This window comes from Aplidium turbinatum, chromosome 8 (assembly GCF_918807975.1).
Source record: "Aplidium turbinatum chromosome 8, kaAplTurb1.1, whole genome shotgun sequence".
In the NCBI taxonomy this organism is placed as follows: Eukaryota; Metazoa; Chordata; class Ascidiacea; order Aplousobranchia; family Polyclinidae; genus Aplidium; species Aplidium turbinatum.
Window position 1 is genome coordinate 5488637 of NC_137479.1, and position 27557 is coordinate 5516193.

Here is a 27557-nt window from a genome sequence, read left to right on the forward strand (position 1 = left end):
GTGGTGCAAATGCGGTGTGGTTACCAGTACCACCCGTCTGTCGAGGTATTACTGTGTTTTTGTGTTTTGTTGTCTTGTTGTCGGAATGTTTTGCATTAATTACAGTTGTTGAATGACGATCGACGATCTGAAATTGATGACTTCGACTACCGGCGAGGGCCTCTGGTTTCTACAACTCGGAGACCCAATTACGCCGTTTCTCGTATTTTTGTTAAATTTTTGCATCATTGTAGACTTGGCCATAGTACTGAGGTAGATAGGCCAGTTCCTTTCTTCAGCACCTCTGTAGTTCATAAATAACTAGTCATTACTTAAATAACTATGAATTGCATAAATAACTATTAATTGCATAAATAACTATGAATTGCATAAATAACTATGAATTGCATAAATAACTATTAATTGCATAAATAACTATGAATTGCATGAATAACTATGAATTGCATAAATAACTAAGAATTGCATAAATAACTATAAATTGGATATAAAATTATTAATTGCATAAATAACTAGTCATTGCATAAATAACTATGAATTGCATGAATAACTATGAATTGCATAAATAACTATAAATTGCATAAATAACTATAAATTGGATAAAAAATTATTAATTGCATAAATAACTATGAATTGCATTAAATAATTATAAATTGGATAAAAAATTATGAATTGCATAAATAACTATGAATTGCATAAATAACTATAAATTGCATAAATAACTATAAATTGCATAAATAACTATGAATTGCATAAATAACAATGAATTGCATAAATAACTATGAATTGCATAAATAACTATGAATTGCATTATCTTCATGTGTGATAGTTGGACAAAATCGTCTAAATTAAAATGATGTAACGAAAAAAGTCGTAATATTTTAACTTAGTGAAAGCTAGTAACCTACATTACCATGAAAAAAATTCAAACATAAAACTTACAAACGAAAGTAGATGAAGTTAACCGACGTATTGAGAGTTTTGAAAGTTTTTTCTAAATACTGCGCCTTGTACTAATGTAGGATACCTGTTTGAACAGATTATATTATTACACATTTTGCATAATCTCTTATGCAATCATAAAGAAAGCAAACATTGAATGTGCTTTTTACATTTTGTAATTCAATTTGTTCAATAGTTACATAATTGTTATTAATTTTATTAAAGCACTTTGTTTCACTGAACACCGATTAAAATTTTCTTAGCTGTCCCTCTTTGTCCTTCTATATCCATCACAAATGGCAACACTGATTGCACAAACAATGGTAAACTTGGTTCAGTATGCAACCATAGATGCAGTGATGGTTTTGAATTGGTTGGATCAAACACGTCAACATGCAGATGGCAAAATACAGCTGCTGTGTGGTTACCAGAGTTACCAACATGTGGAGATTTGTCAATCTCGCTAGGTCTGTATTCAGAACGAGTTTAAATATAATTATGTTGCTTGGCTTGGCTTATACTTGGGCCTATCAGCCATCAACTTTAGAACGACAACGTTAATCGACCAAAAAGTTTTTATCGTTTGAAATATTTTCTACAAACAAACGCACTAAAACAAACCAGACAGCCACTTCATCTGGTCCAGATCGGATACGAATCGGACCAGATCTGGACCAGATAAAGGGACTGTCTGGGAACATGATACCAAGCTGACAAACACTTGTAACGTGCAACAACAAATGAGCTTTCATGTTGGTTAGTGAAGAAATAGCATCACAAAGCCTGAGTTAAAAATATGGATACAAATGAAAAAGCAAATTCAAAATACTGATTGCCAATGAAAATCATATTTTCCATTCCAATAAACTTATAGTCTAACAAACATCTTGCAATCTGCAATCGCATTATTCAACAGGTTGTCCTACTGTGACGTACTATCTTCCCCGAGATAATCAGATGACCGATTACGTGGAGTATCGAACCCACGTCCCTTCGATGAAGGAACAAACCATTTGCTTTTGGGTTGAAACAACTGATTATACGTCTGGTTATGGTTCATCGATTGTCGACTACGCAACACCAGCACAAATCAATATGCGAGGAATCAGCCTTGCAACAACATCCAGTACAAATTTCTGGTTTACCTTGGACGGTGGCAGTATCCCATTTTCAGCTTCAGCTTTGACTAAGACGGGGAAGGTAGGTTAAAGTGAAATCAGATTCGATTACGTTGCTTAAAACAAGTAACTAAATTGTGTTTAAAGGAAACGTTTATTTTCGAGAAGATTTTCAAACTTTTCTTGCCATGCACCTCAATCACTCGTAAACATTGAATTTTCTTCGCATTACTCTGATAAGCTACCTTACCTACCTTACTATTGTTTTGGTCGTTCATCGTTAACTTACAATCAATCTCTGTTGGCATCAACGCAAAGGAGTATTTTATGCTGTATCTTCTAAAATGTGGCCAAAAACCATCCATTTAACAAGTTGAGCTTTTGGGAAAATTGTAAATGCAAAAGTGTAGCCTACTATAAATAGAATCGTTTGGTCTGGACATCCCATAAACAGTGTCTTTGGCGCTTCCAAAATTGTTTAAAAATGTCACCATATGCGTCCACTGCTTTAAATCCGCCATTGATTTTAACCTTTAGAAGGTTGGGCTCCTGGAGTCTTGCTCAGTTTGGGGTGGTGAGGCTGTCGATTCTTCGTATGCTTTAAAAGTGATATCTCTGATATTTATTAAGGCACGATTTAAAAATTTGGGATTCACTTTGTAAAATTATTCACGCTGAGCATATCCGAAAATTAATACTATGTGAATTTTAGAACTGCTCATATTCGTTGAAATGTTGAGGTGACTTATGACTTTTGGAATATTTTGCGATGAGTTTACACATTATTTATTGGTAGAGTAATGAAGAACATGCGTTGCAATGTTGCGATTAAATTTTGTTTTACATAATCTCAATTTGAATGTATATTTTTCATGCAAAATAATATAATAATGCAATATAACATAATTATAATAATGCAAAATAACATATAAATAGAATATGAGATATTTCAGAGGATGTGCTGAGGAATGCCTTATACCTCTCAATTTATAACCTTTATTCGCTCAAAATTTCAGCTCAGTAGAAGTGTATAAAAGTTAGGAAAAGTCAAGAAATCTCGTAGTCGCAGCCTCAGTGGTTTTAGAGATATAACTGTTATACAAAAAAGTTGAATTGACAGCCCCCCCCCAACCTTCAAAGGGTTGGCTGGACAATCCTTGATGAGATGAGTTATATCCTGGATGCTCGATGTAGTGAAACCATCTACAATTCCTCTATTTAAAAGTTTATTACGCTAAAATGCAACTAGGTTGTTCTGACGACATAAACTGCAAACTGAATTGAGACTGAAAATAAACACCAGTAAAAACGACAAAGGAACTTAAGGCAACGTAACAAAGCAATCAGCAACGAAGCAATCAGCAACAACGTAAATTACAATGCAACTTAAAGCAATAACACGTCATTCACCCCTTCCATAGATTATCAATAGGGATCGACAAAAATTAAAGGCGCTAATACATTAAATACATTTAATTAATTTACAAATCTGTTTGGCGGTCGCCTTGAACGAGATGAGCGCCGGGGCATGGGGCGCTCGCTGGAATCAGTCGGTATATGAGTTTCCGATGACGGGGCAGGTGCATCTTCATTGACAGACTCATTATTAGTTGTTATTTGTTCGGGAAATTCCACAGATGGATTGTCTATCCCTTCGTTTGGACTCCCGGGATCCGGCAAACTAAGAGTCGACTCGTCAAGGCCACCACGAGCAGTTGGAGCGATGTCACGAATTGACACTGTGGTTTCGCGTCCGTTCGCGAAACGAACGTGCGCGTAGTTCGGAGTTGCATGAGTCATTTCCACTTCTTCGACAAGCGGTTCATACTTGCTAGCACGAACGTGTCGTCTCAATAAAACTTTTTGAGGACATTTAACCCAAGTAGGTATGGAAAGACCTAGACTTGAACGACGCTGAAAATTAAAAAATCGCTCGTGTGGCGTCACGTTTGTTGCAGTACATAATAAAGAGCGCATAGAATGTAAAACATCAGGTAAAACACACTCCCATTTAGAAATAGGAAGATCTCGAGTTTTCAAAGCAAGTTTTACAGAAGTCCAAATTACGTCGTTGTATCTTTCGCATTGGCCATTAGCCCGTGGATTGTATATAGAGGTTCTGCTGGTAGGAATACGCAAACTGTACATGTAAGACACAAAATCCTTAGACATAAACGATGCACCTCTATCCGAATGCACATAACCACATTTACCAAACATTGCAAAAAGACTAGACATGCACGAGATTACAGTTTCAGTGTCTACTTTACTACAAGGAAAGGCGAAAGGAAATCGAGAGTACTCATCTACTACAGTCAGAATGTATTTGTTATTCGTAGCAGAAGGTAAAGGTCCTTTGAAATCGATGCTTAAGCGCTCCATAGGTTGCGTAGCTTTTATCAATGGAATTTCAATTGGCTTGTAGAACTTAGGTTTCAACTCAGCACAAATTTCACAAGCGGATGTCATTTTACGGATGTCATCAATAGAATAAGGCAAATTCTTTGTTTTAACATAATGATGCATGCGAGTTACTCCAGGGTGGCATAAGGCCGCATGAATTTCATACAACGAATTGTCCATCATAGTTGCACAATACACTCTAGATAAAGTGTCGGGAGCAGTATTATACTTCCCTGCTCGATAAACAATTTCATAATCGTACTGTGATAGTTCTAGGGATGGGCAAAATAGAATAATTAGCTATTCTAGAATATTCTAGAATACTGAAACCGAATATAGAATACAGATATCTATTCTAGAATAATTAACAGTTTTTACCATCGACACATTTTAATGATTTTTATGACTATACAAAAACAATGAACATCACAAAAATTGCTTATCACAGTGTAACAAATTTAGGTTTTCTAAATTTTCACCTGTCAAACGAGATCTCAACTTGGTGGCAGTTAAACCTGCACTTGAAAAACATCTCTCTGAAGAAGCAGATGTAGCAGGTACACAAAAATAATTTGAAACTAACTGATATAAACAAGAAAATTGTTTTTTGTTTGCTTTCCTCCAAACAAGGGCGTTTTCAAGTGATGTACCGTAGTGGATGCTTTCAACAACGTGAGATAGGCATATCTATTTCTGAAGGTGGGGAAACCAAATTTGCAGATTCATCTTCACTACTGCATGTAGCATCTTCAATCCCACAGCCCAACAAGTCGTCCATGTCACTGTACTGACATACCGGTAGTAAAAGCTAAGTCAAAGCCAACTACCCGTACGTACTTCTGCGTGGGAGGGTCGCTAATCCTCACACCCTGTGGTCAACGTTGCCCTACATAGGAGAGTGGGAGCTTCTGATGTTGGGTTGCTCAGCGAAGGCAAGTCGACCCTTGTGTTCTACCAGAAACAACCTAGGTTCGTGGTACCGAAATAGAGCAAAATCTCGAAAGCGGATTAAGCTGTTTCGTGTCCACATAACACCCCACCACCACCACCAGTGTCTGATGAGGGCTGCTGGGTTTGCCCGAGATACGCAAAGGTAGAGTGCCCTGCGTTGTTCTAAGCCAGAGGTGACGAACCTGCGGGCCGCATGCGGCCCGTCAAAGAGTTTTGTGAGGCCCGCAAAACGATTTGACAATCGCTTTTCCTTTGTTATTTTCTTGCCCTAAACGCTAACTTTCAAGGTTTAAAGTTAGAAAATAGGAAAGCTCCAAGGCAAAGTTGTTAAAACACTATACACACCTTGTAGTTTGGTCGATTCCAATCTATGACGTCATAGAATTTTGACAAGCGCTAAGTTGTGTAGCCCGCGACCACAAAAACGTTCGTTACCCCTGTACTAAGCGGTAGGGGTCCTCTGTACGGGACGGGAGAGGGTCGCTAGTCCTCACGACGTTGCCTTACATGCGAGAGTTGGAGCTCACGATGTTGGGTTGCTCAGAGAAGGCAAGTCGAGCCTTCTATTCTGCCAGAAACAACTTAGGTTTGTGGTACCGAAATAGAGAAAAATCCTAAAAGTGGATTAAGCTGTTTCATGCCACACTTCCGCAAGACTGTGAGGACTACAAAGCGCTTGACAAGAAAGATCTCTTGTGAACAATGAAACTCGTGCGTTTTTCCTACGCCGCATCACACTAAATCGATAAACAATTCTACTTTCGCTGCAGCGAATTCGTTGCGACCAAACGGACTAGTACGAAGTAGATCGTTAAAGCGGTTTCAATTATCCGATTTCATACGCATTTTGAAACCGGTTAGGCTCTGCAACCGGTTATTCTATATTCGGTATTCTATTTTGCCCATCCCTAGATAGTTCCAGTCGCCATCTCAAAATTTTTGCGTTTTTTACCTTGCCATGGTTGTTGCTGTTGTACATGAATGCCACCGATTTTTGATCTGTGAGTGTGACAAGTTTGAATCGGCGTCCCGCTAGAAAATGACTCCATTTTCGAATGGCTTCGATAATTGCCGTCGCTTCTTTCTCTATGCTTGAGTGAACTTTTTCACTTTTGTTGAGTGTCCTGGAAAAAAAAGCAACGGGTCGCCCGTTCTGATTTAAAGTGGCTGAAATGGCAATGTCAGATGCGTCAGTTTCTACTGTAAATGAAATTTCTTCATCTATCACTCCAAGCGTAACTTGAGCCAATTCAGCTTTCAACGTCGCGAAAGAGTTTAGGGCTGCATCATTCAGAGGAAAGGTAGTGTTTCGAATTAGAGGCTGAATCTTGTCAGAATAACGCGAAATCCATTGCGCATAATACGCAAATAAACCGACAATCCTCTGCTGTTGTTTACTACTTTTTGGAGGCGGGATTTTTAGTAAAGATTCCACTCTTTCGGGGTTAGGACTTAAAGTACCTTTAGAGATTCTATATCCAAGCAAGTCGATTGTATCTGCCGAATAAGTACTTTTTGCTTCATTGAAAGTTAGATTGCATTCTCGAGCTACTGCAAGAAATTTTGATAAATTTTGATCGTGCTCTTCTTGGGTTTTCCCGCAAATGGTAATATTGTCAAGATAAGCGTACGTACCTTTGCACTCGTAGTCTTTGATAATGTTGTCCATTATCCGTTGAAAACCAGGTACTGCATTCGTTAGACCAAACGGCGTTCTCTTCCATTGCCACAAGCTTCCATCGGCTTCGAAAGCAGTGTAATTTCGATCTTGCAGAGGAACTTCTACCTGGTGGTACGCACTTTTTAAATCTAGCGTTGTATAGATGCTGTTCCTAGCAACATTGTTCACTACGTCTGACATAAGAGGTAAAGGATACGCGTCCAAACAAGTGAATTTGTTTATGGTTTGGCTAAAATCGATGACCATACGCTTTTTGTGATTTTCTTGAGTGACCACAAGAGGTTGTGCTCGCCATGGCGAACGACTCGGCTCAATTAAACCTTCCTTATAAAGTCGCTGCACCTCTGAAGAGATAAAACTTCTATCGGCTTGAGAATACTTTCTAGGCTTTGTAGCAATCGGATGGCACTCCTTCCTTAAGTGTTTGAAAAGCTGTATTGAAGTTGACGTTTTAATAGCTTCTAATGCTCCGATCTGTAACGTTGGCATAGGCCCTCCAAATTGAATGTTCACGCTTTTGTGCTGTTTCATAAAAGTTTGTCCGATAATTAGGTCGGTGAGCAAATTTTTCAAAACAGTGACTCCTACATTATCATACTCTTGTCCAAAAAGCGCGACTTTTACGTTACAGATTCCTAAACTTTGCGATGAACATCCTTTCACGGCTAAACCAATGCGGCATTCACTTTCTTCAAGATTTAGTTTTTAAATGGGAGTGTGTTCTAAATGGGAGTGTGTTTTAAAAGCTGTTGCGCCACAATCAAGTGAAGACGGAGTCTGGCTCGCAGTCATTTCGACACGATTGCAAAACGTTTGGGCATCATCTAAGGATCGAGCTTTATCAAAAGTTTGTTGTAGCGAAGCATTTTTGTCCTCTAGCAAGCGTTGTTTAATGTGATTTGACGAAATCCCAGCGATAAACGAGTCACGTATAGCTTCCTCTTTATGCGCAACTGCCGATACGGCCCGAAAGTCACAGGAGAGGCTCAATCGCTTTAAGGTCTGCATGTACTCGTCTAGTGATTCATCTGGCTTCTGCTTCCTAGTTTTTAAAACAAATCGAGAAAACATGGGGTTAGAAACCTTCTCATAAAGGCGCTTCAGCTGTTCGATAGCTTCATCATAATTTGTTGTCTCACACACCAGTTCATATATTGAAGCGTCTATATGATTTATAAGCAAATTCAACTTGTCTTCAGCTGAAACTTCTCCGAGCTTTTCTAGATAAATTGTAAAAGACTTGTACCAATGCACCCATTGTCGTTTAGCGTCTTTACTTTGCGGGTCCGCAGCTAAGAGTCTAGGGCGCAAGTCTTTTAGATCCATACTTTATTAGCGTAATAAAATGTAGTGAAACCATCTACAATTCCTCTATTAAGAAGTTTATTACGCTAAAATGCAACTAGGTTGTTCTGACGACATAAACTGCAAACTGAATTGAGACTGAAAATAAACACCAGTAAAAACGACAAAGGAACTTAAGGCAACGTAACAAAGCAATCAGCAACGAAGCAATCAGCAACAACGTAAATTACAATGCAACTTAAAGCAATAACACGTCACTCGATTCGCAGTGTGGGCAACCAGGGCTGCTGCGGTAAATTTACAGTGTACAGTGTAAATACAATAAATTCTGAATGAAGAAACAGTAGGCTGATTAATGAATCTGAGAATACTGGTTGATGTCAAATCTCATGCATTGTTTGACTGTTTTCATTTAGGTTCATTTGTGCACATGGTTTTCAAGTGTAAGAAATGAAACTGGGATCTATGTCAATGGTGAAGGAAACTCTTATCATCTTAGTGTCAATGAAATGGATGGAGGAGGTAAACTTATTCTTGGACAGGAACGAATATATTTTAATGGGGAATCATTTCGTTCACGAAGATCTTTCAGGTGATCAAAATTTATTGATTTTTTGTGGAAGATCAAGTCAAAAATGGACGATCTAGCCAAAGTGCACTGTGAAATATTTATTCTAAAGCAATTAATCAATAACTCGACAATTGATTGTAAACATTTTTTTTTCATTTTTCTGCAAATTGGCAAGTTAACTTCATGTTGTTCATTTGGTAAATTGTTACACATTGCGTCTTTATCCGCTTATAAAATGTAGTATTTCTTGTATTTTTGTGATGTAGCCTAACATCAACACCATTTGATGCAACACCACAGCGTTCATATCAAATTTTTGGATTTTAAAATACAGTTTATTTCAAGCTTATTATGAAATAACGTCTTTAACGTCTAATTTCAAGCTTATTATGAATATGAATATTATGTCAATATGAAAATACGTCTCAACCCAATTATGATATGTCACGTTACTTGCATTGTAGTGGAAACATCACCAACTTCATGATTTGGCCTCGAGTTCTGACAGACAATGAGATCTCTAACATTGCGAATCGTTGCGAATGTCCTCCTGACTACTCCGTTGTGATGACTCCAGACAGAACAGAGATCCATGGAGAAGCTTACTACACGATTCCTGATCCATGTCCAGCCTTGGAGTCTCATGCGACAAAACGTATGAAGCTCACTTCACTCTCAAAAATGCTTGCTTAAGATTTCTTGAATTTTATTGCATTAAAACTCGACGAATGGCAAGAGATACATAATTACCATTATCAAGCTTGTTTTCTATATAAATTTCCTTTATTCATGTCAATAAACCGCACGAAGATGTTGTGATACATGAACCCTTTGCTTTTCAACGTTTTTTTGGAAGTTAACTGCTCAAGGGGGGGCCGTTTTTGGATCAAATTCAATCAACTGTTACGTGTTATCCGCTGGTGCTATTTCAACAGAAGTTGCACTGGTGTGAAAATAAATCATTTGTCTATAAGTTTGAAAAGTCATTATTTTGAAATTTTATATGTTAAAGTTGATATTTCAATTTTTGCAAAGGTACCCAAAAACGACAATTTTGATTTATCTTGCCGCTATTTAATTACCGTGCTAATCCGATTTCATGCAAAGTTCTGAATAACAAAGAGCTCGATCGAACGCACGAAGTGTGTGTGCGGTGTGCCGAATTATTGCATTGATAAAGATTAGCGAGCAAATCTTATTGTAGGCTACTCACTGATTCTAAAATAGTTACAATCAGAGTAATATTGTTACACGAATTTGAAAAAAAAGCAAAACTGCGTTTGTTGTCTTACATTTTTGTCCTAAACTAATGCATTCCGAAACTCATGGCTAGCTTCTAGTTTTATGGAACCAAATTTCTCATAAGTAACACCTTAGCCTGCTTGAATAGCTGTTTACATCTTCGTTTGTGTATTTTAGGTCTACAATTGAGTTTGTAGTATGAATATTTTTAGTAGAGAGAAGACAATTGAACAAGTTGTTGAAATTATTTGAAATTTCTTAGTTCAATTTAGATGCTTTTAAAATTGTGGATTTGTGTCAAGTCGCATCACAAATATCATGCAGGCTCGATCATAAGTCATTTCGCTTACGGGTGTTTATAAACATGACTCATAAATTACATCCACAAAAAAATACAGTATTTACATCAACAAAGCTAAGTTCGAAGCCCACTTTTTATTGAAGATTGCGTCAATCAATTTGAAAATACATTTTTAGTCCGCCAGCGTCGAAACAATGCAACAGCGAATTGAAGAACATGCATAAACAAAGGAAATGTGAAATAACCCACAGTCAGCAAATCTACATAAATTTAACGTTTACAAATGTTGAATCAATGTAAATAGACTGGATTGCTGACTGGGTCCTTATTGTTTGAAGCACAAAAAATATGCGTAAAGGCGACAACATCAGCAAGGCAGTGATTATGTTTCTGGCCAAAAAAAAATTAACTTTTGACTTCAAAGATAAAAATGATTATAACGAAGCTTCAAAGTTAGTCGTAAAACATTTTGCAGAGATACAATAAACATAATCACTTTGTGCCAGATTGTGAGAAGACTGCCTAGATACTTTCCAACCATTTGCATGATTGCAAATTATTTTCTATAACTTTATATTGCCAAAAAAATGGCTTCTTTGTTGAAGCAACGTGGCTACAATTCTATAAAAAATTCTTAGGCCTACTACATTGAAGTAATGAAATTTTTTTTTATGATTTTGCTGATGACGTTTTACAATATCCGAGAAGTAAAAAATAATAATGATGAATTATTTTACAAACCGTGGTTTGCAAGCGCTTCACAAAAAATTGTTTTGGAAAATTTACTATTAGAAGTAAAACGTTTGTAAAAAAAAATTGTCGGTTTACGTATTTATAATGTTTATTGCGCTGTTATCGAATTATAAACTGCCTGTGTTGTCTACCTTTGTGGTTGCCGGCCAGCTTAGACCAGCATGCAAACTAAGCGTTTATGGTATTTGCATCGTGTTATGACTCTCGAAAATTTCCCACAAGGTCTTTATTTTTATCGTGATATTTTGTGCCTCTTCTGTCCTAAACTTGAAGTCATTGTGCAGCACAATCCACATCGGTTTTTAGACTCAGTCTTCATTGAAAATCTTTTGTGTGGTGCATCATTTCAAGTAGTGTCTTCCCCTAAACTGTTACACAAATCGTCAAGAACCAGGTTGATTATTATGTATCTTGCAGCCGTTGAGAGCCCGTTATTGTATGTGTGGAATTATTACTGTAGATGTCTGACTAAATTCATGCCAAAGTCGAGCAAATTCTGCTTTCGGGATCCTTGCCGTTATTTACGGTATTTTTTGTTGATAAGTTTAGGCAGCATTTTTCCAAGATAAATGAAGACATCGGTATTGTTCGTCACTTAGATTTAGTTTTCTCAGCATTGTTTATTCATTCTTTGATCCACTAGTTTGTCCCACTTTTGGTATAATCGGATCGTTTATAAATGGCGGGTCTTCACAATAGCCGGCCTCTTATACATTGGGGCAACGTATTCAGATGTTGAATCAATGAAGAAGAAAGCTGATTTGTTGTTTGTCTTATGTGACGCCTAACTTTATGCCTCGTCTACAGTACAAAATATTTTGTAATGTACATTGTACATTTTGTTTGTACATTACAAAATATTTTGTAATGTAGATGAGGCATTATCATCTTTATTTTGCGCTCTTTGGAACAAAACACAGTGCACTGTGAAACAAAAATACAGGACATAACAACAAAAAGGCGACATAAAGCAGGGAAGGGACGCCATCGAGTTAGCTGCTACGTGTAAATGGAGCCTATCTCACAATTTTGAGTGTATCTCACAATTACTGTTTGCAAAAACGCTATTTCTCCGGCTTCTCCCAAAAGCATTTGCAGTGATACATTTCCTCAATTGCAAGTTTTGTCAATGAGAGCATTTCCATAGAACGTTTATTTCGAAACCAGGTTTTCGTGTCTTTACCCAAGAGAAGATTTCTTATTGTAACGTTTTTTATTCGTCAATGAATATTATCTGCTTGAAACAACTGTTTTGAATAGTTTGTGGTCTCCATAGCCTACTGTTTTGATCGTGGATTGCTATTCTTGTTTGTAGAGCTGATAACGCAAAAAACGTTTGCTATTATTGTTTCTAATTAACAGCTTTGTGATCACTGGCTTTTCTTTGCAGCATAAGAAATAACGCGCTTTGTATTATTGAGGTCAAACCAAACAAAGGAAAGCAAGAGGATGCTTTTCTCTGCTCGCGCATATCGATGCACGAAGCAATTATGAGCTTATGGCTTGTTATCGCAATGTAATCCATTTCACGCTTTGCTGGAAGTGAGCTAGAAATAGCAAAAATTCACTAAAATCTTGAATTTACAAGAAAACTACACAACTTTTAGCATCAAATTTAAAATCATCAGATCCGCCTGGCAATTTTAGGAAAAGTCAAGAAAAACCAAGTGCATGGCGTTACTGTGCTTCAAGTAATTAAAGGAAATTTGAGGGGGGGGCCAAATCTGGCCTCCCTTTGAGGAGCAAAGTGTTAATCTGACATGATAACTCATACATTCGGATATCATTAAAATTTTAGCAATTCATGTTATCTTCTCTTTGGGTTTGAGAGTAATTAGAGTATCACTTTTGGCATTCTACAGTAGTACCACATTTCACTATTTGCTTTAAAAATAGGTCTATTCTTAAAACTCGGAATAGGCATAAACGCATACTTTATTAGATTAAAGATACACTTCTACACATTAGTTCATCACCAAACCTTTATACACCTAAACTTTAATTAACTGCTTAAAAAATTCCTTTCGTTTTAATATTGGTTATAGTGCTTGCATAATAGGAATCAGCGATAAGGTTTTTTGTAGTTTTTATCCAACAAGCATTCTAGCCACATTATGCAATTTATATTCATCAAACTTACAAGTAGCCTATACATGACATGCAAACCAAACCGGCTCACAAATTTCAATTTATAAGCGAGTTTTGAAAGCTTTTTTTAAATACTATGCTTCTAATGATGTAGGATAGCTGTTTGTACAGATTATATTTTTACACATTTTGCATTATCTATTCTTCTTCTATCGAGTCTTCTAAAGTTCGTTGATACACCACAGATTGACACATTCTTCCGCAACGGAGTTATACACTGACAGGTCCCACCTACTACACCGGGTGGCAAGCCGAGGGCAAACAAGAATGTGGTTTGCTGTTTGGGGCTCGGTCCCACAGATACATGCAACAGGGCCCGTGTCGTAGCCCCACTCCACCATTACAGACTTAGTGCGTCCAACACCGGTTCGGAGTCGATTTAATGTTTTCCACTTTGCCCAAGGAGCGTTTGCTCCTGGGGGGAGGGACTCTGATGGTGGGACCTTCATTTCAGTGTATGATGGGTCATTTTCGAATTGTTGTTTCCATTGCTTAAGTCTTGTTTCTTCTTTTGTTGAGGTTAGTGACTGCACGTGTGTTAGGAAGCTTTTTCTTGATTTCAACCGGATTTATGCAGCAGTTTGTCCATTTAGAGGATGTTTTTCATCACATGTTTGTTTTAGCCTTTCAGCTTGACTGTTAACGTCTCTTCTTATGTGTGGTGGTGCAATACCAGCAAGCAGATAAAGTTTGTTGGTATTTGTGGGCTTCAGACATCCAGTAATATTATGCAATCATGAAGAAAGCAAAACAGTGAATCTGCTTTCAATTTGTTTAAAAGTTACACAATTGTTATTACTTTTATTAAAACACTTTGCTACTTAATTTCACTGTTTAACGATTACAATTTTCTTAGCTGTCCCTCTTTGTCTTTCTATATCCAAAACAAATGGCAACACTGAATGTACAAACAATGGTAAACTTGGTTCAGTATGCAACCATGGATGCAGTGATGGTTTTGAATTGGTTGGATCAAACACATCAACATGCACATGGCGAAATATATCTGTTGTGTGGTTGCCAGAGTTACCAACATGTGGAGATTTGTCAATCTCACAAGTCCTGTTGCTTTGCTTGACTAATACTTGGGCCTATCATCATCATGCCATCAACTTAAGAACGACAACGTTGATCAACCAAAAAGTTTTTATCGTTTGAAATATTTTCTACAAACAAAAGCACTAAAACCACCCAGACAGCCACTTGATCTGGTCCAGATCTTTACTAGATCGGATACGAATCTGACCAGATCTCTAACAGATCTGGACCAGATAAAGTGGCTGTCTGGAAACATGCTACCAAGCAGACTAATACTTGTAACGTGAAACAACAGATGAGTTTTGATGTTGGTTAGTGAAGAAATAACATCACAAAGCCTGAGCTCAAATGAAAAAGCAAATTCAAGATGCTGATTGTCAATGCAAATCATATTTTTCCATTCCAATGAAAGTATAGGTAGACAAACATCTTGCAATCTGCATTCTGCAATCTCATATTTTTCAACAGGTTGTCCTACTGTGACGTACCATCTTCCCCGAGATAATCAGATGACCGATTACGTGGAGTATCGAACCCACATCCCTTCGATGAAAGAACAAACCATTTGCTTTTGGGTTGAAACAACTGATTATAGGTCTAGATATGGTTCATCGATTTTCAACTACGCAACACCAGCACATTACAGTGCGCGAGGAATCAGTCTTGCAACAACATCCAGTACAAGTTTCTGGTACAGCTTGGAAGATGGCAGTATCCCATTTTCAGCTTCAGCTTTGACTAAGACGGGGAAGGTGGGTTAAAGGGAAATCAGATGCGATGACGTTGCTTAAAACAAGTAACTAAATTGTGTTTAAGGGAAACGTTTAACTTCGAGAAGATTTTCAAACTTTTCTTGCCATGCAGCTCAATCGCTCGTAAACATCGAATTTTCTTCTCTTACTCTGATAAGCTACCTAATTATTGTTTTGGTCGTTCATCGTTAACCTACGTTCATTCACCATCAATCTCTGTTGGCATCAACGCAAAGGAGTATTATATGCTGTATCTTCTAAAATGTGGCCAAAAACCATCTATTTAACAAGTTGAACTTTTGGGAGAATTGTAAATGCAGAAGTGTACTATAAATAGAATCGTTTGGTCTGGACATCTCATAAACAGTGTCTTTGGCGCTTCAAAAATTGTTTAAAAATGTCACCATATGCATGCACTGCTTTAAATGCGCCACTGATTTTAATGGCTGGACAATCCTTGATGAGATGAGTTATATCCTGAATGCTCGATTCGCAGTGTGGGCATCCATGGCTGCTGGGGTAAATTTGCAGTGTACAGTGTAAATAGGCTACAATAAATTCTGAATGAAGACAGTGTTACCAGATTTAAAAAAAAAAAGAGCCCAAAAATGCGCCAAAGCAACTTAAAAGTAGCCCAATTTGCCGTCGCGACGTCGACGGTTGAGCAACGAAGACGCAGGCTTTCTAGGGGGGTTTTTGGGCATGCCCCCAAGAGTCATGGACAAAGCAACATCTTTGTCCATCATGCTGATTGTGTAGATATATACAAAATACATACATTAATACAACATACAATAAGTACAATGTTCAATATTGAATCAAGCATTGTTCAATAGAAAAAAACTTAGACGAGCCAATGCTATACAGACTTCATACAAATTCCTATTTTCAAATTCAAGATACAAATGGTTCCATAGTAGATGCTAATGCATAGCATAAGCCCGTCAACTCAGATGAACTACCAAGAACCAACACCCAACAAAATTCTATCATCAACTGCTGAAGCTTCATATTCATATATAGAGCTGTCATGCTTCCGCATTGATGACCGGGGATCAAACAGCATTTTTCCAATTGTTGCAGCAAAGTTCTGACCCTCACAATCGCTGACAAAAGTTGAAGTCCGATACGATTTCGCAGTTTGGTTTTGATTGCAGAAACTCTCGAAAAGGCTCGCTCAACTACCGTAATGCATTGCTGATTGGTATAGGCTAGGTACATTGTTAGTGCCAATTGAGTAACTTCTCTAAATTTATACTCCCCTGCAGCATTTCTAAACTCGTACACCTTGGTACAAAAAATACAAGAATCTATCATTGTTTTTTAATCATACAAGGAAGACCAGTTTACATTTAGTAAGTTTCTCCACTGACATTCAATTTTTCCCACTTTAATTTATAGCTTAGACACCAATAAAAGCTTCAAAAATTATGGTATGGTACTAAACCAAGATCATAACTACTGTAAGATATTTTCTCCACTCTGCCAAAGTTCCTTGAAGTTCACGTGTTTACGAGTGGCAATATATTGACGAATGCCCTTCTTTGACGGCATAGTAGCTTTCTCCTGGCGATTGATCAACCGTAATTGATGTACTGGAAAGTTGCTTAGCTTAAAACAATATAGAAAAAACACTTTATTTTGGAAAACATTTTGGTGATTTCATATGCCCTTGCAAAACACGGTGGCTCCAAGTTTATTGTGACGTAACAATTTATTGAAATCATCGCCCCTTGGGATCTTAGTTTATCGCGTACGGAAACAACATTCCATGATTCATCGAAAATATTGTGTTCGATTTGTTGCTTCTTTATTATAATTTGGGAATTTCAAAACATGTAAAAATTTATCTTAAATAGGCGCACTTGTGCCTGAAATATTATCAGACAGTTTGTAGCCAATTGTGGGGCAAGAGTTCTGTTCAACTGTGAACTTGGGTTTGTGACTACGTTTGTGTCAACCAGTTCGGACTTAATTAGTAAGTCGAGATTTGTAGAATTCGGACAAGCAGCTTTAAAGAGATTGCTTTGATGTGAGTACAGATTGTTTGCTTATTTGTAAATTTGACTATTGCTTTGTGTTAAAACGTCTGACATTTCAATCATTCTTGTACGCGCTGTGTTCACTTAAAGAAGGCTTGCTGACACAGTTTTATTGCGCATTATCTACGTATCGTAACGCGTTATTTTCATTTGTTATAGCTGAATTGTAACCGCATTGGAATCCTGTGTAAAGAATTTCAGACTGTAGCTGTTGCCGAAATTCACCGGCTTACTTGGCAAAAATTGGTATGGACATTTTAATTATGTGAAATTTATTGCTGATTTAATGTATTGTTATTCACACTATCTGTCCGTAAAACGCTAAAGGTCGACGTATATTCACGATGGATGTAGCAATGTAAAAACTCACATTAATCATTATTGCCTTCAATGCCTTGTAGTTTTAGGCAAATGCGTGATTTGTGCTTTTATGTTATTTCAGAAAACGACTTCTCTTGTCACTGTTCCTGTTCTGTTCACTCGGAATTGTGGTTTGAGAGACTGTTGACAAAAACGTCAAGTATCATTGTAATTTCGCTCCAATTCAATAAACGATTTCCATTTATATTCGACAACAGTCGGATTGCCTTTGCGGTCGAGCCTAGTGATAGAGGATAATATCACAACTACCCTATAATTTCCGATATTTGATACAAGTGCAATTTCGCTTTCGCCACTCGCCAGTCAGTCCTTCCATTCTCCCGGATGAAAATGAATACAGCATTGCTGTAACAACAGTCAAAGCTGCTAATGGTCAGCAGTAAAATCAATCCTCATGCCGAATCAAAAAAATAACGTCATTTTTTCCGTAATAAACCGAAACTTTACCAACATTTTCAAAGGCTGGTCGGATTCTACCAATTATTCAGTTCTGCCAACTCAAAATTCACCGTCAAACAACTTAAAATTCTGCCAAATTTAAGCGCCGTCTCGCGCCAAATCAGAGACTGAAAGTAGCCCAAAAAAGCGCAAGTCGCAAACCAACATTTTTTGGCGCCAAGCCCAACTAAAAGTAGCCCAATTGCAGATAAATCGCCCAATCTGACAACACTGAATGAAGAAACAGTAGGCTGATCAATTGAATCTGAGAACATAGTCTGGGAGCCAAACGCCATTTTTTCCCTTAACCTTGCATTGCGGTATTAAGTTTTTTTTACTGTTGATTTTGGTAGCCAAGGGTCTCTATTTTCAGAAACTGCTTGATGACATGTTGTCACCTTTGGGCAATTTGAGAAATTCAAGATGGCGTCCAAGATGGCCGCCATTACCTATAAATGACCATAACTCCCTATCCATTCACCTTAGAAAGGTGATTTTTGTCTCTATACTTAAGTTGTAGGGCTAGGGGTCAAGCTATCCATAGAACGAAGTATTATCTTAATATCGTATTACATACATAATGGTAATTTCTAAGATGGCGTCCAAGATGGCCGCCATTACCTATAGATGACCATAACTTCCTATCCATTCACCTTAGGAAGGTGATTTTTGTCTCTATACCTAGGTTGTAGGGGTCAAGCTATCCATTAGAACTAAGTATTATCTTAATATCGTATTACAAACATAATGGTAATTTCCAAGATGGCGTCCAAGATGGCCGCCATTACCTATAAATGACCATAACTCCCTATCCATTCACCTTAGGAAGGTGATTTTTGTCTCTAAACTTAGGTTGTAGGGGTCAAGCTATCCATAGAACGAAGTATTATCTTAATATCGTATTACATACATAATGGTAATTTCCAAAATGGCGTCCAAGATGGCCGCCATTACCTATAAATGACCATAACTTCCTATCCATTCACCTTAGGAAGGTGATTTTTGTCTATACCTAGGTTGTAGGGGTCAAGCCATCCATTAGAACTAAGTATTATCTTAATATCGTATTACATACATAATAGTAATTTCCAAGATGGCCGTAAAAGGTAAAGGGGGGTCCCATACTTGATTCAAGTGTCGGGTATGAGAAGATAAGGTTCTCATTGTACTAAGCCTTCGGCACTAAGGAGAGTAGGGTGGCCAGTTCCTTTCTCTCGGCCGCCTTTACTTCAGCAACTACGCCCACCCAATTTATTACACCCTGGGTAGAGGTGAGCGGTGTTTTTCAACAACCAGCTGAAGCCGGGAGTCGAACCAGGTTTGCATAATTGGAAAGCCAACAACGTTGCGCCATCCCACCGCAATTTGTGTGAAATTCATGGCCGTTTAACACTAAATTATCTTACATACTATTCTATGATGTCAGGTTATAGCAACCCGATTATAGCAGGCGCAAAATATTGTGTATTTCATGTTAGCAGAGTTGCAACTACAAGCACGTGAACTGCATGGAGTAGTACCGTGGCATCCATATTTTATTAGACGTCGTATACCATCTCTGGGGCTAGTTCGACTTCATCAGGTAGGGTGACTGGTTGAAGGGACTTGTTTTGGTCATCCTTTACCCAACCATATTTCGTTTGATCTATCGAAGTGTTATGAATGCAGTAGCCTTCCCAATTTTGAAATAGGAGGCGACGATGTCACAGCCAGAAAGTGCATGTGCCGTGAGTAGTCATTTGACTACCTGACAATGCTTCTGTACAGTTTTTTTCCTATATCAAGCACCGCGCTTCCTTTGATTGGGGACTCCATCAATACAACATTCTTGAGATTTGCCATGTGATGATAATGCAGCAACAGTACAAAGATGTCAGTGTCATCGGCAACGACAGTGATTTTGCTTTCTGCATTTTGCGAGGCACCACTCAAGACCTGTTGAACAATGACGTTATCTGCTTCTTCGTGTGAAGTTAACAGATCTGCCCGTGAGATGACAATTCCACCTTCACTGATTTTGATCGGCACCGGATCTACTCCTGTTACCACTAACTTATGATGTTGTGTGTTGTCCTCATGAAACTTCTCATCCTGGACAAAATCATCAACTATCAGTTGCTTCTTGTTTTTGGAAGAGGTTAGTAGAACCTTCTGCGCTGCCAGCAACTCTATCAGACACCTCAACTTGGAGAATTTTCTTTAAGGTAGATTTAGATTTCACAACCCTCATATCTCCAGTATCATCAAACATGGATGTTGAAACTGACGCAAGTTCATGACCAAGCACAACCTTGTCCCGCCCAATAACCTGCAGGCAAATCACCCTTGCGTAAATCTGGTTTGGGACAATTAAACGACGTGTGAGACTATCACTCCCGAATTCTTTGTAGCCTATGCTTCATGCAACTCAACTGAATTCAGGAAGCCGGACGAGTCTTCGATCATTACAACAAGTGATTCAAAGGCACAATCAATGTTAGTTTGGCTATCAGACTTGGTTGCAGCTGAAGCCACATTTTTTCTGACAAGAAGCTTTTTCGGCAATCCACATGATACCTTGCATCAGCTGCGTGAAGGTCACTTACAGTGATATCTACCCTTTGTCGCACAACTTCTGATAGCTCATCTTGACGCCGTTCGCAGGCTTCACGTATAGTTTGCTTGAGTGACTTCTTGCCACCTGCGGTGCCTATTTCCCGACATGAATATGCTGGTCGCCAACGTTTAGGGTGTTTCGGATATTTTTCAAGCACACAAGTTTCACCACAAAACAAACAATGTAAGTTACTTTGAAGATAAACCCTGGCAGTGATGACCGTCTCCTGGTCTTAGGCGGAATGTAAAACGAGTAACTTTCTGGATTCTTCCTTTTATGCCTTTGAACCTGGAGGCTTGAAGTGCATGTTGAAGCACAGTTTCTGTGACATGTAACTGTGCATTCACGATTTTCACTAAATTTTTCTTCAAGAAGTTCATGATACCTGTCCCCATAGATTTTGCTATGCTTGATAAAGTTTTGAATACTGACAGGACCAGTGTCTTTCAACGGTTCAGCCTTATTCTCACATCCAAATTTGGACACGAAAAAGCACTGTTTTCCATTCATGTTTCACTATTGGTGATCGTCATACTATATTATAGGCTACGGGCAGCAGGGCTTGATTAAGGCTGATGGGGGCCCGAGGCACAGCTAAGTTTAGGGGCCCCTATTGGCAATCGCTTTCAATGCAGAGCAGGAGTGCTCAACTGTTACGGCAAAATCGTTACACAATTTGAAATTGTTACTCAAAAATAACAACTGTGGACACACTGGCTCAACAACTTTCACTACCTACGCATACGGTACTAATGTAAAAAAAATGGGGGGCCCTAAAACCAGGGGGCCTGAGGCCTGTGCCTCATGGTTAATCGGGCCCTGACGGGCAGCACCTAAAAAGACAATAGTGAATTATTAGTGCCCGTCTACTACAATATGATAGTTACATGGGATTTAGGCTACAGGGAGTTAGGCTATGCTATGCTCATTTATAGGTAATGGCGGCCATCTTGGAAATTACCATTATGTATGTAATACGATATTAAGATAATTCTTAGTTCTAATGGATAGCTTGACCCCTACAACCTAGGTATAGAGACAAAAATCACCTTCCTAAGGTGAATGGATAGGGAATTATGGTCACTTATAGGAAATGGCGGCCATCTTGGACGCCATCTTGGAAATTACCATTATGTATGTAATACGATATTAAGATAATACTTCGTTCTATGGATAGCTTGACCCCTAGCCCTACAACTTAAGTATAGAGACAAAAATCACCTTCCTAAGGTGAATGGATAGGGAGTTACGGCCATTTTTAGGTAATGGCGGCCATCTTGGACGCCATCTTGGAAATTACCATTATGTTTGTAATACGATATTAAGATAATAATTAGTTCTAATGGATAGCTTGACCCCTACAACCTAGGTATAGAGACAAAAATCACCTTCCTAAGGTGAATGGATAGGGAGTTACAGTCATTTATAGGTAATGGCGGCCATCTTGGACGCCATCTTGGAAATTACCATTATATAATACGATATTAAGATAATACTTCGTTCTAATGGATAGCTTGACCCCTACAACCTAGGTATAGAGACAAAAATCACCTTCCTAAGGTGAATGGATAAGGAGCTATGGTCATTTATAGGTAATGGCGGCCATCTTGGACGCCATCTTGAATTTCTCAAATTGCCCAAAGGTGACAACATGTCATCAAGCAGTTTCTGAAAATAGAGACCCTTGGCTACCAAAATCAACAGTAAAAAAAACTTAATACAACAATGCAGGGTCAACCATCCCCGCTCCCGGACTAACACTGGTTGATGTCAAATCTCATGCATTGTTTAACTTTTTTCATTTAGGTTCATTTGTGCAGATGGTTTTCAAGTGCAAGAGATGAAACTGGGAGCTATGTCAATGGTATAGGAAAGTCTTATCATCGCAGTGTCAATGAAATGAATGGAGGAGGGAAACTTATTCTTGGACAGGAACGAAAATATTTCAATGGGGAATCATTTCGTCCACGACAATCCTTCAGGTGATCAAAATTTATTGATTTTTTGTGTGGAAGATCATGACAAAAATGGGCGATCTAGCCAAAGTGCACTGTGAAATACTTATTCTAAAGCAATTAATCAATGACTCGACAATTGATTGTGAACATTTTTTTTTTTTGTGCATATTGGCAATTTAACTTGATGTTGTTCATTTGGTAAATTGTTTCACATTGCGTCTTAATCCGCTTATGAAATGTAGCCTAACATCAACATCATTTGATGCAACACCACAGCGTTCATATCAAAGTTTCGGATTTTAAAATACAGTTTATTTCAAGCATAGCATGAAATAACGTCAATATGAAAATTATGTCAATATGAAAATACAATCAATATTATTACAATCAATCAACCAATATTATGTCAATATGAAAATACGTTTCAATCCAATTAGGAAATGTCACGTTACTTGCATTGTAGTGGAAACATCACCAACTTCATGATTTGGCCTCGAGTTCTGACAGACAATGAGATCTCCAAAATCGCGAATCGTTGCGAATGTCCTCCTGACTACTCTGTTGCGATGACTCCAGATAAAACAGAGGTCCATGGAGAGGCTTACTACACGATGCCAGAGCAATGTCCAATCTCCAAATAAAGACTTGGTTGCATGTAGCCTTTAAATACCAAATACTGACGTTAAGCAAAGCATGTACTTAAAGTTTATATTTTGCCAATGCGGTTTTGCTTCTGATTATAATGGATGAAGTTACTGTAGTGTAAGGGCATAATGTACTGTTATGCCCACAATTCTTTATTGTAAAGTTATAAGAGAGAATGGAAGAATGAAAGCATGTTCACTCTACAGGTGCGGATGTCAAACTAATAATAATAATAATATTGTTATCGTTTTTTTTACTGCCGTTCTACAACAGTTAAGGTCTTTTAGCGACAAAGCTCATTTTTACTTTTTTTACATCAGGTGTACGACGTGAACACATTATTACCCAACTTCTTCTCACTGCGCTAAGCAAGGAAGAACACCATTGGTACCGTTTTTAAAGTTTTCGATTTGTCCCGACCTGGAATCGATCTTAGATCTACCAACATTAGAGCCGGAGGCGAAACCACTCGTCACTGAGTTGGTAAACGTATGATCGATTAAACAAAGAACAAACGTAACGAATTGCACGTTGCAGTAATCGAAAGAATGTGGTTGCCACTTAAAGCATGTTAATTCCCAACGAGATCCCTATTGCAGCAATGACACGGCCAGCCAACCAGAAGCTTTGCTGTTCGTGACGTCATCATGGTTGCGCATCCAGGAAGAACAAAGAAAAATCGCAAACATTAAGTAAATTAAGTCAGTATTTCGCCGTCGGTGAAATAGCGTAGACGGTTAGGGAAGTAGTAGTCAATTCGATGATTGGATTGCATTGCATTAGGATTGCATCACCAATCACGAAGCGTTTTTGGTTATATCAAGACAACAGAACTTTTAGTTTATTTGTTTGCAATTTTAGACCATTCAAACAATTTACAATAACATAGTAATCACAAGTTATATGAACGAAGCAGCTGTGATTTCTCATCCAACATTTTGATATACTGTGGCGCGTATGTGGTGGTAGAAATACGAAGTGTGAAAGAAAGATGCAGGCTACATCAGTTAGCTTTGATCACCATTTCGACTTGTTGAAATTCATAACTGAAAATGTCTTTTTGCATATGTACCATTGTACCATTGTAAGTGTTACCACAAAGAGACGCCATTCTATTAGCATGCTTACACAATACACATGGCTGTTTAAGTAGAAGCTGGCGTGGAGGAGTACAACGTGTTCAATGAGCAATTACGAAAAGCAGATTTTAACTTCGAGTTTTCTTGCAGTTCTATCAACTCTAATTGTATTTCCAGTTAAATGAAATCCAGCTCTATTAACTCCAGTACAAGTTTTGGAATTCATTTCGCTTCAAATAGGCCCGCAGCCCCTTTAAAAACTTTAAGCTACTCTGCTCAAATAAGGCCCGTGCCTAAATAAGGCCTACCTTTTTATATCTAGAAAACAAAAGCAAGCAAGGAACAGCTGTTGTAATCTGATTGGCTGCGATAATCACGTAAATAAACAAAAAGTAATTTGGTTTCATAGAAGAAACTGGTTCATGTATTTTGGTTTCATGTAAGGGATCAGACTTTTATTTCAGCTTAAAATCAATAGTTTGTGTCACGTAATTTTCAGTTAACAGGCAAAAATGTTAAAAGTGTATCAAACTACCTTCCCTTCCCCTACTGTACGAAATATGGTAGTATTGTTTTGTCTTCCATCTAACACAACTCACCAGCTTCAACCCTTTGAATTAATCAGTGCATTGCAGACAAGATCGAACATGCTCTAGGCCTATTGCATAAAAGTTAGCATCGCATACTCAGCGACAACAAATAGAAAAAAATAAGTTAAACATGTTTAATCCGATAACTGTGGTTTTCAATCTAGTGACTCGCAGTCTGTTTCGTCGCATTGTTGCTTTCTGGATTGTTGAAGAAGGCCCCAGACGGCAACTCAATATGCTTTGGTTAAATTTTGTAAAGTTTGGTTAAATTTAGCTTCCGCTTCATTTTGTCGTTTTGACTATTCCGAAGAGATCAATGCTTGACTCGACTATTGTTTTTCTTTCTATAAACGCATTATTACTGCATTAACTCTGTCAGACTAGAAGTGTGAACATTGCTCTCGGTTTCTTCGCATGCTGCTATCATGCGGCCAGACAAAAGCGAAGAGCGGGAAGTGAAATTAAATTTCGCAAAAAAAACACGATTTTACCCTTTGCGCTCACATTGAGACTCTGGGAGCTACTGGCCGAACGAAAATACTCGTGATATGCACTGAACAGATTATTGATACTCCAACAAGAACACTTTTTTTAAAGAGTTTTTTGAAAGCACACATCCTCGGTTGTGCAATAGGGTGGGCCGTTTTTGACTTTTTTTCGAAATTCAAAAACGGCTAGTCATAAAAAGTGGCACATGCATGAAAAAATTACGTGTGCAAAATTTCATCAGTTTGGGGGTGCATCTTCTGCCCCCGCAGGGGGGTCAAACTTTCAATTTTTGATAAAAAAGGAGAAATTTCACTTTCCGTTTTAACATAATTTTTTTTATAATTTTTCTACTGGCTAGTTATAAATTGTAAGTGGGATGTACCCAGAACTTTCCTATGTAAAGGCATGTTCGAAGCTTAAGGTTTACTGCCCCCGCATCGACGACCAAAATGCTGAATTTTCACCAATTTGAGATGCTATTTTGTCATTGCTCAATAAACAAACTTGTCGCAAAAGGGCGAGATGGTGTTAACGCTGTACGCTCATTTATGTGCTGTCCATTAACTTTGCAGGATGATATGATACGAATGAAGTACGAACATCAGTACATATTTATGATAAAGAGTTACAAAAAAAAATGAATAACCTTTTGAAGTCAAATTCTAGAGGTGGGCCTAAATTTCAGCAAAATTTGGACCAAATGAAAGAATCTGCAAAGCAAAAATATTTGAAATCGGTTGTTGTAGCCTAAGTTTTCCAATTTTCTGCAATGTACTTGCCAGCAGGAAAATCGTGTCCCTGTTACAGAACAACAGTTCCTTCTTGATCAAAGAACAACTCGCATAATGGTGATTGCTAAACATGATGAATCTGCCACAAAATCTAATTTTAAACATTTTCCGAGGAGACTCGCAAGATCAGAACAATTCCGTTCTTTACGTGAAGACTTAGGAGCAGGCACAAGTAGCGCTTTGGTTAATACACCTTTAACTTCTTATTCAAGCTCAGAAACTTTGTCATCCAATGAAGAACGCTGCGAAGATTTTGATTATCAACCCAGTTTTGCCTCGGAAAACCCCAGAAAAAGCAAGGTTACTTCCAGTTTAGTAGTATTTGCTGAATCATGCGATCGTACTCAGCGGCGGGCTTCACCCCCCTGGTGTGTTTCTTAAAGCTGATAATTATCGCAAGTCCTGGAGAAAAACGCAGTATCTCACGGACGTGTTCTGGAAGCGTTGGCTCAGCGAATATTTACCACTACTTCAACCACGGCAGAAATGGTTTGGTACTTCTCCCTGTTTTAAACGCGGAGACCTTGTATTAGTGATGGACGAATCTGCCAAACGCGGACGCTGGCCTAAGCGAATTGTTGTAGATGTAATGCCTGACAGTAATGAACTTGTGCGTCGAATCAAGGTGCGCACTGCCCACTCCACTTTGGTTCGTGATATCCGAAAGGTGTGTCTTCTGGAAGGAAAAGTTGATGAAATGACTGATGATCGATAAACTGATTCTCGCGCGTATGGACAATCATTGATATTTGCCCTGGGTATTCAGTTTGCTTTGTAGTAGGCTATTTGTTTGTATTGTGTATTAATTTGTTACGAGCAGCTTCCAATAAAGAAACATTTCGTGTTGTTCCATTTCTCCGGTAAGAGCTGCTATGGTTATGATGATCGAAGTGTTTAGATTATCGTGTATGTTCTGGTTATCGAAGTGTTAGGTTATCATGTATGTTTTCGTTATCAAATTGTTAGGTTATCATGTACGTTTTCGTTATCGAAATGTTAGGTTAAGTGGTTAACATTACTAATTTTCAACTGCTTGGTTCTTTAATTTCTGTGCGACTATTGTAGTTTATGTACACCTAATTAGTTTGTATATTTACTACGTGTCGATTATGAATGGTATCTTCAATCACATCGTTGTGAGAGCAGCATTTCGCTTTACAGCGTCTGATTAGGCGTTGCTCAACATTTCCCACACCTTTGATTGTGGATCAGAGGCAGTTATCATTAGGGTAGTTAGGCTACGTTTTTTGCTCGTGCTCAGTCATTGACGCTATACGTTATGTGTTTGTATCTAATCGTTTCCTTTGAATTTAGAAACCCTCGTAGGCTTGCTCCGGTTTCGGGTG

The 27557-nt window shown here is 38.1% G+C and overlaps 1 protein-coding gene across 1 annotated transcript; it reads left to right on the forward strand.

Moving 5' to 3' along the window:
- The first annotated feature begins 1978 nt into the window (after positions 1-1978).
- LOC145776317 (uncharacterized) lies at positions 1979-23500 on the forward strand. Its single transcript, XM_082587717.1, has 6 exons — positions 1979-2139; positions 8814-8989; positions 9433-9623; positions 14919-15202; positions 22466-22641; positions 23081-23500. Exons 1-6 carry the CDS (start codon positions 2035-2037, stop codon positions 23256-23258), a joined length of 1110 nt encoding a protein of 369 aa, XP_082443843.1. The 5' UTR covers positions 1979-2034; the 3' UTR covers positions 23259-23500.
- Positions 23501-27557: the final 4057 nt, after the last annotated feature.

What these genes read in the sequence shown, in the direction of transcription:
- LOC145776317 (XM_082587717.1), top strand. Translation starts at nt 2,035, where the DNA reads ATGCGAGGAATCAGCCTTGCAACAACATCCAGTACAAATTTCTGGTTT. An exon ending in CTTTGACTAAGACGGGGAAG is followed by an intron (nt 2,140 to 8,813) that starts GTAGGTTAAAGT and finishes GTTTTCATTTAG; the next exon opens with GTTCATTTGTGCACATGGTT. An exon ending in GGAGTCTCATGCGACAAAAC is followed by an intron (nt 9,624 to 14,918) that starts GTATGAAGCTCA and finishes ATTTTTCAACAG; the next exon opens with GTTGTCCTACTGTGACGTAC.